The 18,793-nt window shown below is 41.9% G+C and overlaps 1 protein-coding gene across 1 annotated transcript in view; it reads right to left on the bottom strand.

Annotated features, from left to right (window-relative positions):
* Positions 1–18,793, bottom strand: part of ABCA12 (ATP binding cassette subfamily A member 12) — a 142,762-nt gene that overhangs the window by 82,670 nt on the left and 41,299 nt on the right. Inside the window, exons 12-20 of the mRNA XM_035138968.3 lie at positions 18,598–18,704; positions 17,080–17,333; positions 16,859–16,971; positions 15,471–15,595; positions 13,925–14,098; positions 7,666–7,830; positions 5,671–5,872; positions 4,335–4,474; positions 3,893–4,012 (exon numbers count right to left, since the gene is read on the bottom strand). Coding sequence (XP_034994859.1) covers positions 3,893–4,012; positions 4,335–4,474; positions 5,671–5,872; positions 7,666–7,830; positions 13,925–14,098; positions 15,471–15,595; positions 16,859–16,971; positions 17,080–17,333; positions 18,598–18,704 — 1,400 coding nt within the window. The remainder of the gene's footprint in view (positions 1–3,892; positions 4,013–4,334; positions 4,475–5,670; positions 5,873–7,665; positions 7,831–13,924; positions 14,099–15,470; positions 15,596–16,858; positions 16,972–17,079; positions 17,334–18,597; positions 18,705–18,793) is intronic.

The following is an 18,793-nucleotide window of genomic DNA, read 5'->3' as shown; positions in this document are numbered from 1 at the left end:
TTCCAAAACTATGCATCCAGTTTCTGTATGTCATGCAACTGTTGCTAACTCAGTTTAAATGAAGGGAGGAATACTTCTGAACTTATGTACATCACATTGTCTGAATGATGGCCTGTTTTTGTTAATCAAAGTTCTCCAAATGATCTTATCAGTCTTCCTAGTTTCATTCAAAACAATATAGAGGAGGGGGAGGTAGTCCATATGGGAGAAAAGAGTCACAGTGGAAGAAATATGTAACACTACAGCTCAATCCTCTTTTTTTAATCTTCTTTTTAAAAAACTGTAAATCTAAACTAGGTCTGAGTACTAAGCAAATTTGGCCTCAGAATAATCGCAAAAATTATCCCTCTGCAAGAGAGCAGTTTTATTAATAGCTAGGGGTGTCGGAGAGTTTTGCTCTAGGCAGATGCATGGAAAGCTCTTGTTCCCAATATTCAGGAATGGAATTCCTTGAAGCGAATGCAACCCACATTCACATTGGCATCTATTTTATTTTATCTTTTACAGTACGCAGGTTTGACATAATTTTTTTACATGTCACTTCACCTGATGTTCCCCAATGCTGTTATCATGAAGCTCAATAAATGTTTAGAACCCTGTGGGGAGATGGCTAATGGTTTTCAAATGATCTAATTATTTCTGTCCTCCCCTGCATAATGTAAAGGATGTGTGCAGCTGCTGCTATGTTATTCTGTTTGTTGCTTCAGAAAAGAGGGAGGAGGCTTTTGATTTTTTCACAACAAGGAATTTAACAAGGGTTTACTATGCCCTCCCCCCTCGACTGAGGCTGAATGGACTTTATTTAAAATTATTCCTGAACTGCTGTTGGAGGAATGCAGTGGGGGGGGGGAGAGAGAGAATGAACTGCTGCTGAACAGATCTGGCAAAGAGACTGAATTTGAGAAAAGATCTTGTTTTTAAATGTGTGCCGAGGAAGAACTCCAGAGCAGAATTTTAATGGCAGAGTTTGGATATGCATTCTGTGAGTTATTTATGGCTGCAGCTCATACGCTAGTTAGTAAACAGCGGGGAAAATGAAATATGACCTTGTACCATCCAGATAAACACTGCAACGAATGGAATAATGGAAGATAGTAATTAACTCTCCCAGCACACCAGGTCTGGAACAACAATGTATATGAAGGACTACACACATGAAATGGATTACTTATTTATAAGATGTAAGAGAGGGGCTGGTTGTAAGATGAAAAAAAAAGCAGGCCGATGAAAGAATGGTTTAACAGCAAGTGAAGGATGTCAACTGGACTCTAAATAAGAAATGATGTGGCAATGTGAGGAAATGATGATGATGATGATGATGATGATGAAGGAAGAGTTTGGATTTGATATCCTGCTTTATCACTACCCTAAGGAGTCTCAAAGCAGCTAATGATCATATGTTTGGAACAGGAGACCTGATTTTAAGAAATTGTATTAAATTAATTTGGTTTGATTTGTAATAATTTGGAAAATTAATAAAAGTAATTTGGAAAAAAGTAAATTTAAATTAAAGTTCCTTTCCTTGATATTTTCTTGACTTGTAACTCAGCTGTCTACCTCTGGTAACTGAGTGAGGGAAGCAATATAGGATGGCAAGTTTATATTGAGTTGTGAAATCATGTCAGTGAGAGAGGCTACAATCCTAACCTCACTTACCAGAAGGTAAAGAGACCCCTGACCATTAGGTTCAGTCGCGGACGACTCTGGGGTTGTGGCGCTCATCTCGCTTTCTTGGCTGAGGGAGCCGGTGTACAGCTTCCGGGTCATGTGGCCAGCATGACTAAGCCACTTCTGGTGAACCAGAACAGCACACGGAAACGCCGTTTAACTTCCCGCCAGAGCGGTACCTATTTATCTACTTGCACTTTGAAGTGCTTTTGAACTGCTAGGTTGGCAGGAGCAGGGACCGAACAACGGGAGCTCACCCGGTTGCGGGGATTCGAACTGCCGACCTTCTGATCGGCAAGCCCTAGGCTCTGTGGTTTAACCCACAGCGCCACCCGCGCCCCTTACCAGAAGGTAAGCTCCACTAAATTCAGTATGACTAACTTCTCATGGTTAGGTTTGCATTCATAGATAGTTTTGTAATGGTCCATTAGCCAGTTCACTAACATTGTCTTTAAGGTGGCACAAGGATATTTGTTGTTTATCAAACTTTGAAAGGAAACATACAGGAGAAACAATGGATTTGTAAATATAGCATAGCACAGCAGCATAGATCATGACAGAATGAAAACAAAACCATAGCACATAGTGGAACAGATAGTACTGTATCAGGCATAAGCGGAAGGGCAGCAGAACAAAACCAGCTCACTTTATAGCCAATGAGCATTACTACCGGTAATTCTGTTTATCCAGATTTTATACTGAATTTGACTGCTTACATGAGTTAACTTCGTATCTGAATCTGCATGCACACGAAAGCTCATACCAAAATAAAAACTTAGTTGGTCTTTAAGGTGCTACTGAAGGATTTTTTTAAATTTTGCTTCGACTCAGACCAACACGGCTACCTACCTGTAACATGAGTTAATATGTTCCTGTGTTATAGCTAGTTCTGTCAGATACATTGTCTTGAATTTCACATGCTACCATGAGTTAATAAAGACGTCATTTGATAGAAGACAGCTGCAACTTCATAGTAAAAAGAAAACCACTGTTGCCATACGACTCAGCGCCAGAGGGGAGTTTTAGCTCTGATTTATGAAGAAGGACTGAATTTTATAGCTTGAATTCAAATATTTCAACTCATTATGCTACAGAGCCATTTTGATCCTCCTGACTCAAACAGGTTTTCTTAGATAATAGAGCAGGTACCAGCCTGTTAGCACACAGGTATCTCTACAATTTAGGGAAAGGCTCAAAGATATTAATTTAATCATGAAAAAAGTATTCGAAACTTTTCAGACCCCATACTCTTCCATAAAACAAAGTTGCTCCAAGGGGGCATACAAGACCTCAAAACAATCACACCTTGTAACAATGATATAACTTGTAAAAAATTAAGCAGCTTATAGAAGGTACAGATTGGTAAATTTGCACTTAAAAATTAGACAGGGAACTAGCTCTGTCAGCCATTTGACCAGTTAACTTTCCCTTGTGAACGGCCCAAAAACTATGCCTACCTTCCTCATTAGAAAACCCAATGTGATGGGGCCAGATGGTCATAAGTACCGCAGCATGACTGTAGAATAAGCTCCACCAACTCCCGCCCCCAGGCAGAGAGAAAGCAAGCTTTCTCCTCCCTACCCCCCAAATTGCAAGAAGGTACATGTGAAAGGAGACAGTTAATAAGAAGTATGCAACTATAGCTAAGTCAAAATATCTTTGGCATTTTGTTGAGAAATTAGCAGTGGTTGGCCCATAAAGCCTGGGTTTGGGGGAGAGAACTTTAGATAGCCAGATGACAGGAGATGAGACTCCATTGTGAAATCATTAATGATGCCCCTGGTTTCTTGCTTCTGCTTAAAACCTTACACACACACACACACACACACACACACACACACACACATTCATTCACTTGCTGCAAGGCACTTTTCCCATTCATGATAATGTGAAAATGGCTGCAAGGCTGACTCATCATGCATCATGGACAGAAGACTGGCACATGAAAGTTTTTCAGGCCTGGGCATTTAGGCAATGCTCCCTCTTTCTATGAGAGAAGGAAACACTTCTCATCTTCCACACACATTTTAAAGTAAGCAACAGAGGGGACCATATTTTATGAATCAGGGAGCTCCGAGGTAAGGTCAACTTTGCTGGAATCCTAAGCAACAAGATGTTAAGCATAATTATTAATCCAGACGTACAAATCAGCTAGCACAAAAACCATAACAAGACAAAATCAACACTCGGTCAGTTAATGAGATAGGGAGTAAACATATCATACCTTTGCTATTGGAATATTTTCCTTTAACATATTCAAGGAGCTCATCAGCAATGGTAAATTGTCCAGCCACTCCTGGGATTTTTGTGTTAATTCAGCCATCAGCTTCAATGTTGCATTAGACTAAGAGAATTTAGGTGAGAGAACACAAAAATATATGGGCAAAGAAAAATGCATATCTAGTCAATCAAGTGAATTACAGTGCTTTGATGCCTTGGTTTGCTCCCTGATTATGAGAGCGTTCTCATACTGGTTAATAGTAATTTCATGCTATTTTTACAAAAATTCTTCCCAACTAAGTCACATATTCTGAAGGCAAATTAACATTAGGAATTCCATATGTTCCTAAGTCACTGGAGAAGCAACCTCCTAATTGGTATCTACTGCAAGTACCAAGTGTTTTCTAATCACCAAGAACTATTGATTTTATTGAGCGTGGCGTTACCTTCTCCATGATTGCTCTTGTTTCAGGGGTGTCTGGTGTATACAGAATCCTCCCAAACAGCATGGGCTTTAAGAAAGACCAAATTAAAGCCCCTGTAGGTGTTTTTACCAAGTCCAAAAAGATTGATGTGCAGAATGATGCTAGAAAAAGACAGAGTCGGTGTGAGAATTAGCACATAGAACACAGATGCACAGAGTCTGGATGCAGATATTGATGCTTGCCAGTTGATAGCAGATGCTTGAAGAATCCCTTGAAAACCCTGTCTTCACATCCTGATGTGATGCCTTTTGACAAAGCTAATCCTCCCCAAAGATCTCCCATTGCTGAACTCAGCTAACAAGGTTCTTATTGTTCTAGCAAAAACCTCTTCTGTTTAAGGTTAAATGGAGCTTTTGGAGCTCAGAGGAGCGAGTGTCAGTACAGATGGAAAAACAACTCCTCAAAATAAAAGCAGTGACCTTTCTGAAGACTAAAGCCAAACTCATTGGGGACTTTAGATTTGGCAATGTATTAAAGCCACTTCAACTGCTGTGTGCGTTGCTTCACTTTTCAGACCGAAACTTTTCTTGCACCAAGAAAATGAAAACCTTGCATTTCTTTGTAAAGTGTCTGCTGAAAGCTCAGCAATTCCAGAAGCAAAGTCAGTTTTTCCATTTTTGAAATAGGTCACCATAACTACATATAAACATGTATTGCAGAATTTGATCTCATTGAGACCAGAGCTCCCTTATGAACATATGGTGCTGCCATACTGAGTCCATTCTGACTTGTATTGTCATTGGACCAATGGTCTGACTAGCACCAGGTCTCAAGATTAGGTCTTTCCTGCCACCTGCAATCCTATATATTTGGATTGAATCTGGTCCTTGTGCATGCAAAACACACCCTTGGCCACTCTGCCCTCCCCTGTTGTGGTCATCTTCCTACTCAATTGATATAAAAGCACAGAATCCTGCTCATATAAGTGCTTTTCTAACTCTAGAAATATGTCTTTTAATTACCCTTACTAATAAGCCATGGATTTGGAATGAAAGCTGATCTTTAAGGTCCCAGATTTCTATTGTTTTGCTGAGACAGGTGGGAGGACAAAATAAAGCTATTTTTGGACCAGTTCCTATGCAACTTCAATAGTGCTCACAGAGGACATGATCTTATTGGATTATGAGTGTGTGTGTGTTTAGATTTCATTGTGCTTATGTTCTCCTGAAAGCAATGAGCTGAAATCTCAATTCTCACTTAAGACTTGTTACAACTTGCTCCCGCCCAATAATTTTGTTGGGTTGTCCCCAGTAGGTTTTACAAGAGGCTTCAGGTACCAATAGTATTAACGACTCACTGGCATTCTGTGGGATGCCGTATGTATTCATGATATGTTGCATTCGCTCATCTTGTACAGAAGAATGGTGCACATTCTGCTCTTCAAAATCTGGAAGCAGAGACTCAAAGAACAAAGGAGTGACATCCTCATTGCAGAGAGCTTTCGAAATGATTTTAAATGTCCCTCTGTTCATTGTTAAGTTGCTCGCCTGAGACAATGCCTGTGGAAGCAAACAGAAGGCATATTGATGGACAGAATAAATTTTGGCAAATGAGATAATGGCAACATTCAAATTTATATATGGCATAACATTTATGTGGCAACATATAACATTGGCAGCCCAAATCTCACTAGGATGGTTAGTGTTGTGCCTGGGTGTTATGCAGAGCCGGCCCAAGACTTTTTAGCACCTGAGATAAACCACAAAGTGGTACCCATGTCCCCCTACCCCACCAGGGAACAAGGAGTGAGTGGACAGGAGAAATGGTCCACCACATTTCTTGGGATTGGATCTCTTTTTTTGCAGTATTTTTTGCAGTAAACAGGCAGCTGCTGTGATGGCAGCTGTCCACCATTCTGTATCTACCATTTTGCCCTGGACACGACATTATTCTGGGACATTGTGAGAGTGAAATGGCAGCCACAATTTTTTAAAAAATACGTAGCCTTCCTTTGGAGATTGGCAGAAAAAAGAAAAATCTCAGAATTTTATAGGAAAAGAAATTTCTACTTTCTATACCACCTTTCATTATGAAAAATCTCAAGGTGACTCACAATAAAACATCATTAGAATGCATTGAAATATAGTGCAAACCAGTGGAAACCATGTTCACAGCCAGTGAAAACCTGGCAGAATAGCTACGTTTTGACCAGCCCCTGAAAGCAAAGCACAGTTGGCACCTGCTCTATCTCACAGGGGAGATGGGGTCACAACAGAAAAGCCCCCCCCTTCCTAGTCACAAGATGGATATTAGGGCTGCCTTCAGATGTCTTCTAAAAGTCGGGTAGTTATCTATTTACTTGACATCTGGTGGGAGGGTGTTCCACAGGATGGGAGCCATCACCAGAAAGCCCTCTGCCTGGTTCCTTGTAACCTCGCTTCTCACAGGGAGGGAACCACCAGAAGGCCCTTGGAGCTGGACCTCAGTGTCCGGGCTGAATGATGGGGGTGGAGATGCTCCTTCAGGTATATAGGACCGAGGCTGTTTAGGGCTTTAAAGGTCAGCACCAACACTTTGAATTGTGCTCAGAAGCGTACTGGGAACCAATGTAGGTCTTTCAAGACCGGTGTTATATAGTCTTGGCAGCCACTCCCAGTCACCAGTCTAGCTGCCGCATTCTGCTGGCAGAATGGTTATGTATTTAAATACATAAATGGTTATGTATTTTTATTTAATTCATGTTAAAGCCACTTCCAACAAAATATTATTGCCAGGTGGGGTAAATCTATTTTAAATAACTACCAAACAAATCAATATAATGAATAAAATAACAACAACAGTAAAATCTTGCACAATATTTGGTGCTAAATACAGCTCAGAAAGACCTGATATACAACTGTCCACCTTCATTATGGCTCCTACTGTCATTCCTGGAATTCTTTCCCCAAAAATGACCATAAAACAACAAAAATAGTTTTGTGGCATCTTAAAGACCAGTAAATTTATTATGGCATAAGCTTTTGTGGACTACAGTAACTGCATCAGATGCATAAAATGTATTCAGGGTAAAGCACAGTTATGCATCTAAAGAAGAATGCTGTAGGGGAAATCAAACCTTACGCTGTCATAAATCCGTTTGTCTTTAAGGTGCCACAAGGCTATTGTTTTGGCTGCAGTAAACTAACATGGTTTCCCTTTCTAGAAAACATATGATACACATAATATATGTTTTGTTGCTCTTTAGTTATGTTTACTAACATTCCTGGAAACTCTACCAGTAACTAGTTTTCACAACAGTATTTCCTATTTAGAAGGAATTTTTGTCTTTTGCCTATTGAAAAAGAAAACCCACCTTGGACAGTGGTACATTTCTTGACTGACGTAGTTTTTTAAGTGAATGGATTGCATCTAAGAGTGGACGGACATCTGATACAACCTGTTCTTTGATGTGATCCAAATCCTTGAGAAGAGCTAGCACTTTATCCAAAGAAGTTTGAAGTTCCATTGGGAAAAGCACCTAGAATAGCAAAGAGAAAGGAATATCATAGCCAAAACTAAGCATGCGAGGTGCAAAATCAAAACAGAGAACTTTTACATCCTAATGATCCCAATGGGAGCATTGAGCACATGCTTTTAAACCTTTCCAGGTGAAACAAATAGGACTTAATACTGCTCAACTTTGGATGAATTGTGACTGTATACATTAGTAAAAAAATATATGATTTGAATGCATTATAAACATGTAACACCTGATGGCTCCAGAGAACAAATAAATTTTCCATGTGATTTTTACATAGCGTTTTTTTCTTTTGTTATAACTATTTAATTTCTGACTTATCTATAGCGTTTTTTTTCCCTGTGTGAAGATCCACCCCAAATATATTAGCATTTCCTAGGTCTGTAAAATTATCAACACTGTCTCAGTGTTGAACTTTTAGAATTCAGTATAGGGGAAAGTACTCAAAACAGGCATGATTTGCTAAGATCCTGCCCCAAACATCTTTCACTCTTTGTGGATAAAGCATATTGATCGAACTACATATACCTGCAAGTAAAACACAGTTCCTGGTTCCCGATGTGCCTTTCAGGCTTCAGCCCATGTGAAAGAAGTTCTACAATGTTGAGAAAACCCACACCAGCCCTACAGTGCAGACCTGATGTCCTTTCACTATGCATGGACCACCAAATTGATTATCAACACTGGCAAGGAGAAGATGAGGAAGAAGACACCAAAGTCCAGATAAGGCATGCAATTTGTTCTCCTGCATTTGAAAATCACTTTATTTCTTTTCGTTAGTCACCACTGCTTTTGAATTATGGTGCTGGAGGAGACTCTTGAGAGTCCCATGGACTTCAGGAAGATCAAACCTATCCAATCTTAAGGAAATCAGCCCTGAGTGCTCACTGGAAGGACAGATCCTGAAGCTGAGGCTCCAATACTGTACTTTGGCCACCTCATGAGAAGAAGAAGAGAAGAAGAGTTTGGATTTGATTTATCACTATCCAAAGTAGTCTCAAAGCGGCTAACAATCTCCTTTCCCTTCCTCTCCCACAACAGACACCCTGTGAGGTGGGTGGGGCTGAGAGACTTCAAAGAAGTGTGACTAGCCCAAGGTCACCCAGCAGCTGCATGTGGAGGAGCGGAGACCCGAACCCGGTTCCCCAGATTACGAGTCTACCGCTCTTAACCACTACACCACACTGGCTGAGTGGTGAGAAGACTGAGAAGAGAAGACTCCCTGGAAAAGACCCTGATGTTGGGAAAGATTGCAGGCACAAGGAGAAGGGGACATCAGAGGACGAGATGGTTGGACAGTGTTCTCGAAGCTACCAACATGAGTCTGACCAAACTGTGGGAGGCAGTGGAAGACAGGAGTGCCTGGCGTGCTATGGTCCATGGGGTCATGAAGAGTCGGACACGACTAAATGACTAAACAACAACAACAAGTCATGGGATGGGGGAAGGGGGCAATAAGGCAAGCCTGCTCTTCAGACCTTTGTGGGATTACAGTCAAGGTATCTAGAAGGCTGGTTAAGTATGTTAAACTGAACATGCATAGAAAATTTCCAGCAATGAGAAACCCTGATAAGACAATCAAACAGATTCCACTGAATCCTCTTTAATACCCTCTTCAGAGCTTAACAGAAAGATCTGAAGAGCAGCCTGTACATATGAGGACATGGGAAGTGGGGTGTGTGTGCCTTCCCCTGGTTCCACTCACTGCATGTTCAGGCAAATGACTGAACACGGCTGTTTTATCGTTTAGATTTTGCCTAGAATGGCTTTTAGGCAACTTAAGACAAAAGACAGGGAGTGGCCTTTTTATTATCCCAGTTGAAAACAAGTTTTTTAAAAATCAGAATTTTTAAAGGTTTAAGCGAGGCAGTGCAATTTTGAAGATGTATTGTAAGGGAAAAGGTGCTGCATGCTGAGAGCTTTGGACAGCGAAATACATTTTTCAAAGCCATATTTGCTGTAGGCTGCTGTGGATTTTAACCTACCCCAACTGCGACTTATTGTTCCTATTAATAATTTCAAGGCCATTTAAGTCTTGCAAGACGACCATTTGCACTTTTCTGCAGAATATAATAGCATACACACAATAGGAGGAGAGTCAAAATAACAGGAGCCTCTTGCCAGAAACCTGATCTTCTCCCCCATCATCCTACATGCTGTCTCTTTGCTACTCTAAAATAAACCACTGGTATAGCTTGAAAAAGAAACTGTGGGGGCTTGCATTGGCATAGCCAGGAGAATGCAGGAGGGCCAGTTGCCCCCATCAAGTAAATAAATAAAAATACCTAACTAACTGACCAATTGTGTTACAGATAACTCGGTCCCCTCCCCCAACATAAAGCTTGCCCTCCCCTAAAATAAATCCTACCTATGCCCATGGTGCCCATGGTGCTTGGAGATATTCTCAAAGAAATACGGCTTCACTTTCTTCGATATTGCAGAGGAAGGCTGTATATAAGCAGTGCCTCTAGAGCAGACATCCCCAAACTTCGGCCCTCCAGATGTTTTGGACTACAATTCCCATCCTCCCCGACCACTGGTCCTGTTAGCTAAGGATCATGGGAGTTGTAGGCCAAAACATCTGGAGGGCCGCAGTTTGGGGATGCCTGCTCTAGAGACACCAGGTGTCAGGGTTTAACATGAAGTTTCAGAGTTTAGGTCTTTTTCTCACAGTCTTAATAATAATAATAATAATAATAATAATAATAATAATAATAATATTGATACCCCTCCAATCTGGTTTCCCCAACCACTCTGGGCAGCCACTAGCACATATAAAAACATAATAAAACGTTGAACATTAAAAACTTCCCAATACAGTGGTGCCTCGCTAGATGAATTTAATTCGTTCCACGGGTCTTTTCTTATAATGAAAAAATTCATCTAGCGAATCCCATAGGAATGCATTGAATTTTTCTTGAATTTTTTTTTGCCCATAGGAACACATTAATTGAATTTCAATGCATTCCTATGGGAAACCGCAATTCGCTAGACGAAAACGAATTCATCTAGCGAGGCAACCTCCGCTAGAAAAAACCTTTTGTTAAGCGAAAATTTCGTTAAGCAGGGCATTCGTTAAGCGAGGCACCACTGTACAGGGCTGCCTTCAGGTGTCTTCTAAAAGTTGCATAGTTCTTTATATCCTTGACATCTGATGGGAGGGCATCCCACAGGGAAGACAGCACTGCCAAAAAAGCCCCCTGCCTCGTTCCCTGTAACTTCACTTCTCACAGTGAGGGAAGGTAGGAAAGCCACATAATGAGAGGACAGGACCATTTTTCTCTGCTTAGCTGAATGAGATTTTTTAAAATTATTTGATCCACCCCCCCCCAGGCCCCTGCATGGCTCCCTCCCTGCTGCATCCCTCACATCCAGGGTCTGCCTCCAGATCCAACAGGTGCCTCCAGGCTTTGCCCTTTGGGCTACAACCCCTCCATTCCCAGATCCCACCTCACAGCAACTGCACTTTAGGGGACCTGGCAACTCTTTGGCCATGGAAGGGCATCCCCATAAACAAGAGCAGACCACAGCAACCCTAACTAGCATGGGCAATGGTCAGGAGTGATGGGAGTTAAGAGTCCAAACGTTATGGAGGGCACCACAGTGGGAAAGGCAGGATGTCAGGATTGCTCTCAAGGTTTTAGCTGGTTTGTCAAGAACTCCTGAAGGAGGAGCAAACTCTGAGGTGGGGTCAGAATCAAGAGGACAAGCTCAGCTTTAGAGCTTCTGCTAAACCCCACCCTATCAGGGCCGTCTTTACCAGGGGGTGCAAGGGGTGTGGGGCACCCGGGTGTTGAATTCTGGGGAGGGGGGGCGCCCGGCACCCACTGCTGAAGCCTCCTAAGCTCTTAACTACCTACCTGTTATGAAATAATAAATAATTTTGATCAAGCTAGAAAAACAAAATACATATATACCTATGTATTACCAAAATGTATTCCTACTGTTTCACTAAAGGACTTTCGACTTTGTGCGCTCATTTACCAGTGGCGGCGCTTGTCATTCACAACGGCGGCACTTGTCAGACTCAACGGCACCATGCACGCGAAATTAACTAAATTGGGGGCGCTGGGCAGCCCGGCAGCGCATATGCTAAAGACGGCCCTGCACCCTATGTACATCTTATGGTTACAAGCACAGCAAGGCTCTGAGACATCAGGTGCCATCCTCCTCTGTCCCCACCAGGCAAAACTAAGATCTCTCTCCTCACCTGCCAGGAGCAACCCATTAGATCCCAGGATGCGAGCCTTGGGCAACCTGGTAACCTCTCATCACATTATTGCAGTGATGGAGAAAAACCGGCTTTTGGCTTCTGGTTCGTAGCTCTTTTAACACATAAAAAATGTCCCTTTTGGAGTGCAGTCAATATAAACGTGGAATGAAATTGATATGGTATTTTTGATAGGCCTGAGATTTCACAGGTCTGACTAGGGAAGCAGGAAGCAAAGGAAAAGAGTGGTTTATTGGGCCAAGGAAGAGGGGAAGAGGGAATATTATACAATTGCTAAACATAGTTTAGCAATTATGTTTTCAAGTAGGTAATAACTCTTGAGTGCTTTGATGCAATTTGGAGTTGGACTCGGGTTAATCATTGCTTTATTAAATTCTATAAAATCATCTGTTAAAAATTCTTCAATGGGCTGCATTTTTAAATATATTGTTATTTAAAAATATACCAGTTTGTGGGGGGGCTGGGGGGGAGGAAGTATGGAGACCCTTCTAATACCTGGATTCAATTTCTGAAATAGCCAGACCAGCTTGGGTGATGGGTCATTAAGAGAACAAAAGGAAAGAGGATTCTATGCTAGATAGCAAATGGGTGGGACTCCTCCACCCATTCTTTGAGGGTGGAGTTTTGAGGGCAGAATTTTTGAGGGCACAGTTTTGAGGGCAGAGTTTTGAGGGACCTACCTAGAGGACAAAGCTGCAACTGAAAAGGCAGGGAGAAAGCCATGGCTGATTTCTGCTTGAATCCAAGGCTGCGGCTCTGGGAGGAACAAGACCCTTTTGGGGGTGCTAAGGCTGTGAAGCCCTCCATCATAGGCTCAGGTTGTATATATCTGTAAAGAAACTATATATCCTAAAGACACCACAATCTCCACTGTGCCTCCTTTTCAAAAGGGAACCCGAACCCTGGCTAAGCACCTAGAACCTCGCACCGCTCAGAGATTGGGGTGGACTGTGGCAATATACACCCATGGGAGCACAGCAACAGATTAGTATTCGTAATAGCAATATGAAAGCTTTGAGCAATGCATAATTAGAAGATAGGTTCCTTTAGGGCAGGGTTTCCCAACCTTGGGCCTCCAGCTGTTTTCGGACTACAATTCCCATCATTCCTGACCACTGGTCTTGCTAGCTAGGGATGATGGGAGTTGTAGTCCAAAAACAGCTGGAGGCCCAAGGTTGGGAAACGCTGCTTTAGGGTATTGTTGGTGTTTTCAGATTATGTCTGAGGTTATCGTGCATAGGTGGGACCCCGTAAAGAACTGCATGTGGAAGGAAGATGGGGCAATGGCTTGGTTGTATTTGTCTTCCTTTTTACCCTTTGCACTGCTAGATATTTTCCCTGGTAGGTGAACTGGGCTAAGAAAAAGCTCGCCCTGATCACAGCTACAACCATGATTATTTTTATAATGGTGGGAGAGCCCAGGCTCATGTCATTCCTGAAACAATCATTAATAAGAAGGAATTAAGCTTGGAGTCAGCTGTGAGCAGCACACCATGACCCAGGAAAACTGTCTGCGGAAGCGGACAAACACCGACTCCCTAGGCCTGTAAAATGAGATGAGCACCGCAACCCCAAAGACATTAACGACTGGACTTAATTGTCAGGGGTCCCTTTACCTTTACCTTATGCCAACAAAAGCTATGTCCACTGAAAGCCTACATCATTTTATGAGTATCCATTGCTCACAGACATGACACCATTGCTGCACATGGGCACACAAACCAGGCTACTTGATTTCCTGAACTTCCTTCCTATTACTGTATGTACAAAGCAACAAAAGAAGCAGAAGACTTGTACAGTACTGATACAAACAAGCTTGGAAAATTTAGGGAGATATTTTTAAGATCCGAACGCAACACAAACCTTGTACATGAAACTGTAGACATCCAGGTAATGCAGTAGCGTGACCCCTAAAACGTAAGACTTGTGGACCCTTTCTGTGAGTGGCAGGTTGCAGAATTGCTTTGCTACGACTCCCAGCTCAGCACCAGCTGCATTAGTATCACAGGACTCCAGCTGGAGTATCCAGAAAATCAGCTGTATTGGCACAGAGGAAAAGCAAGTTTGTAAATAGTGAGCTCTCTCTAATGAGGATGAATTAAGCATCTCTCTTTTTTCGGCCATCACCAGCGCCATCTAGCACAGTAGAGGATGGAGCAACATACAATTCTTCACACAACAAATTGGGAGTTTCCTTAACCTCTTGCATGCAAGAACACAAGTTAAAAGATTCAGGTTCTTTGGACCATTCATATTAATGACTTGTTTTGCATCTTAAGCCCAATAAAGTGTTGCTGAAGGACTCCTGCATTGATTCCTGCATTGCATGGGGTTGGACTAGATGACCCTTGGGATCCTTTCCAACTCTACAATTGTATGATTCTATGACTCTGCTATGATTCTGCTCCAAAGAAGCGGACACGGAGCAATGGATTCGAACTTCAAGAAAGAAGATTCCACCTAAACATTAGGAAGAACTTCCTGACAGTAAGAGCTGTTTGGCAGTGGAATTTGCTGCCAAGGAGTGTGGTGGAGTCTCCTTCTTTGGAGGTCTTTAAGCAGAGGCTTGACAGGCATATGTCAAGAATGCTTTGATGGTGTTTCCTGCTTGGCAGGGGGTTGGACTGGATGGCCCTTGTGGTCTCTTACAACTCTATGATTCTATGATTCTATGACTCTAGCCTATGTGACTGAATCCATCACAACTCTCTGTCCAGCAATGCTCAGGGCTGGAGACAAATATTCGTTTTTGACTTGAAAGTGTTTTGGGAGAGGTTTTGTTTCCTGCGGTGTACTTACATATTTATTTTGCCCCAATGTCAAACAGGTTTGCACATTTTTAACAACTCAAAAAGCTGCCCAACCTGATTAACAGAGGCAAAAGAGAGCAGATGTATATACACCACGAGCGGTTTTTGTTGCCCAAACTCCTAAAGGATAGGCTGGGCCTGTATGTAACTTAGGTTACATGGAGAAACAGGAGGGGGCCACCTTCCTTTGTACTGGCGGTTGTGAATAATGCACATGTTCTGTCATGCAGTCGGGTTGTGCTCTTAACAAGCCTTTCCCTCAGCAGCCACCTGTAAATTAGTAGCAGCTAGCATCTGAAGAACTTTTTATCTACTATGTCTCAGCATCATATTTTCTCCTGCTGGAGAGGCTGTCACACTATTAAGTCCGCCCAGAATCTGAACAAGACGCACTGTAAGCTAAAATGTTGACAAAGAATTATGAAGGATCGTACATTATGAATGGACAGATCAGTAAGAAACACGAGCTACTGGCTGATGTGGATCATGTAACCACATCCCATAATAAGTGTACACACGAGCTGCACGTAAGTGTTGCCACTTATCCCCTGCATGTGGGAAGCCAGCTAAGCAGACAGCGTCATTCATAATAAACTTGCCTGTGTTCTGTTTTCTGGAAGAGGCATTTCCATCAAAGCATTGATACTTTCTGTCGACATTCCTACCATATCTCTGAGATCATTTTTGAGGAGGTCAACGTTTCTGAAAAGGTCTATTAGCATGTCTTTGAAACATCAGAAAACAAAACAAAATGAAATATTTCAGTCTTCAGGAAACATTGCTTATGCAGAGCACCGAAAGGAGGCTTCCGGGAGATGTGGGGAAAATGACTCAAGGGTGTCACCATGTGGTACATTTAAATGCAAAGGTATCATTCCCATTTTCTGCTATTTTGCATTCCTGTGCCCAGAGAGATCTGAGGCCATATCATTTCAAGGCCATTCAGTATTCATCTCATCTTTTCTCTGTTATGTATTTAAACATTTTCCATACACATTGAAATAATAAACCTAAAATAACGCTGTCTTAATAAAGCATAGCCCCTGATAAAAATCAAGACAGTAATCTCACCTGCTCCATTTTGTCCAAATCTTCTGTTTCAAAAGCCTAACAATAAACCCCAATTGCCCATAAATGTGTTTCTAATTTCACTTCCTTCTCTGAATCATATCAAATGAGTTTATTTTACCAACAACAATGTATTCCATTTGCTTCTTTACCAATCCTCACTAGATGAAACACCACTTTTCTATTTAAACACCATTTCATTCCTAGCTGATAGCAATAGGTTAATCACTAATGCTATATTTTCATTCCTTACTTCATTTCGTCCCTGGATGGTGTGGCTTATATTATTAGAACGAGCAAGCAAATGAGCCCCTAAAGGTATGGCTGATGTTATTGGTTCATAATAGTATTGCTTGTGTGGAGAGCCACTCAGGCAACACTATTACAGAAATGAATAGCATTAGCTGTATCATCAGGGGCTCATTCACCTGTCCATCCTCCAACATGATAATATATCCATCACTTGCCATTAATGCCCTTCTGTTGTCTACAAAGGACAAATAGAGAATAAATGGACACAAATTTGATATAAAATCTGCACCTTTCAGAAACTAGTGGGGGACCATTTAATTCTCCAGGGTGCTCTGTTGCTGATCTGAATGTCACAATCATCCCAGAAGCCAGACTCCAGGAGGAAATTTATGATTCTGTTTGTTCAGGACTGAACAGAGACCAAACTTCTTATCCCACTAAAGACAATTAATCAGCACGGCAAAGATAGGAAGGTCATATTATCACTAATTACAGCTTTTGTAACAAGTCACTGTGCCTTTGTTGAATATAACTGAATTTTATACAAATATGTATAAATTCAAAGCCTTGTCCACAATTTCACAATGAAAATGGTTTGATCCAAACTGACAATCAAATTTAATAAGCAGTTCAATCTAAGAAACAAACAAATGAATGTAAAACTTACCTTGCTTCCTGGAGTGTATTGTATTCTGAGTGATATTCGTTATAGAATTCAAAGATGCCATATACTGTGGGATATCTCGGATATATTTAAGTTGTGGCACATTTTCTAGTAACCTTTAAAAAAAAAACTTTGTTACTTCAAACTAATACACGGCTACAAATAATACACTGCAATATACATTGCTAATATTCTGCTACAAATTACCTTGAAGAAGGTCTTACCTGTTTATTTGCTGCTGGAGTTTCTTGGGATCCCCTATGACTATGTCTCGAAATTCTCTAGACACATTGCTATGGTTCATAAAACTGGTCACAATCCGATCACTTAGTTCTATACCACAAAGAAGCTTCTTGTGGAACTCACTTTGATCACACAACTCTGCAAAGCTCACACCAGGGAGTTGGCAGGTTCGCTGCAATGACCTGATGCTCTCGTGGTCACAAAGGAGTGATGTCAAGTTTTGGAGGTGAGTTAGCTTCAAATACAATCAAGAGAGAGAAATTATTCAGAAATGAGTGGTTACAAAACAAAAAACCAATGAGGAAAATCTGGCCAACTTGGTGAAGAAACATTGTTTCACTGGTGAGGTTATGATGGCAGTGCAAGTTATATGCATTTGTGAGTGGATGTGACAAAGGCCCAACGGGTGCTTTTCCTTAGTTTTGGAATGGGAATCTGGAGCAGAGAGGCCAAGGGATTGGGGATGAACCCTTTACCACATGCCACTTTTGTTGCTCTAAACCGCCACTGCCAAAACCACTTCCCACCTTCCAAAGTTCGGCTTTAAGAATAGGGGACCTCAGACCTGGGGAGGTAGTCAAATGTACCCCTCCAGGCCTCTCTCTTGAGTTCCCAGAACTGTCCTCCTGCCACGCCCCTTCACCAACTACACCTCCACTCAACAGACAATGTGGCTCATAAGCCCTGCTTTGCACCCTCCTTGAGTGGTATTCGTTTTTGTTGTGTTGCCTTGCCAGAATATGTCCTTGAACCCAGATAATGGCTTCTGATTGCCTGGAAGGAGGATAAAGAGGGCTGTGTGAGGGTGTAGAACAGGGGTCAGCAACCTTTTTCAGCCGTGGGCCGGTCCACCGTCCCTCAGGCCATGTGGTGGGCCGGACTATATTTTTTGGGGGGAAATGAACGAATTCCTATGCCCCACAAATAACCCAGAGGTGCATTTTAAATAAAAGCACACATTCCACTCATGTAAAAACACCAGGCAGGCCCCACAAATATGTAACCCAGAGATGCATTTTAAATAAAAGGACACATTCTACTCATGTAAAAACATACTGATTCCTCGACCGTCCGTGGGCCAGATTGAGAAGGCAATTGGGCCACATCCAGCCCACGGGCCTTAGGTTGCCTACCCCGGTGTAGAAACCACAAAGGTAAAATTTACATTTGCTGCTCCATCCACTTTTGTCTCTGACAGGTGATCCTCAAAAGGGGCTGGAAAAGTTTCTCCGTTTGCATTTTACAGGTATGTTTGCAGTGACAAATGTGTGTGGGAGAGAGAGAGATTTTGAAAAGAGAAGCAGCAGGTGAGGAAACCGTGAGATGCATTCCAGCTCCATTTCTGTGCCAGGTTTTCCCTCCCAAAGCTGCTTTTCTCTAGGGAATGTAGTCTTCTGGTTTTGATTACACTTGCATGTTGAGCAGACCTAGGCCTTAATAACAGCTCTGACAAGCACACACAATCATACTGTACCATCCAACATCCTAAGCCTACTTACTCTTAGCATCAGGATCTCTGGAACTGTTAAATCTTTCTTGCCAGTATCACGGGGAGTGAGAATAGCCCTTTTCAGCTGTGCTATGCTTGGAGGGAGGTCAACATTTCCTGTACAGAAAAACCAAACAATTACTTGTTTGTCTATTTATTTCAAGCATTCTTAGTACTTTTTTTTTTGGCCCAAAAGGCTACCAAGA

This window comes from Zootoca vivipara, chromosome 1, assembly GCF_965207765.1.
Source record: "Zootoca vivipara chromosome 1, rZooViv2.hap1.1, whole genome shotgun sequence".
Lineage (NCBI taxonomy): Eukaryota > Metazoa > Chordata > Lepidosauria > Squamata > Lacertidae > Zootoca > Zootoca vivipara.
This window is presented reverse-complemented; position numbering and strand designations above follow the sequence as displayed.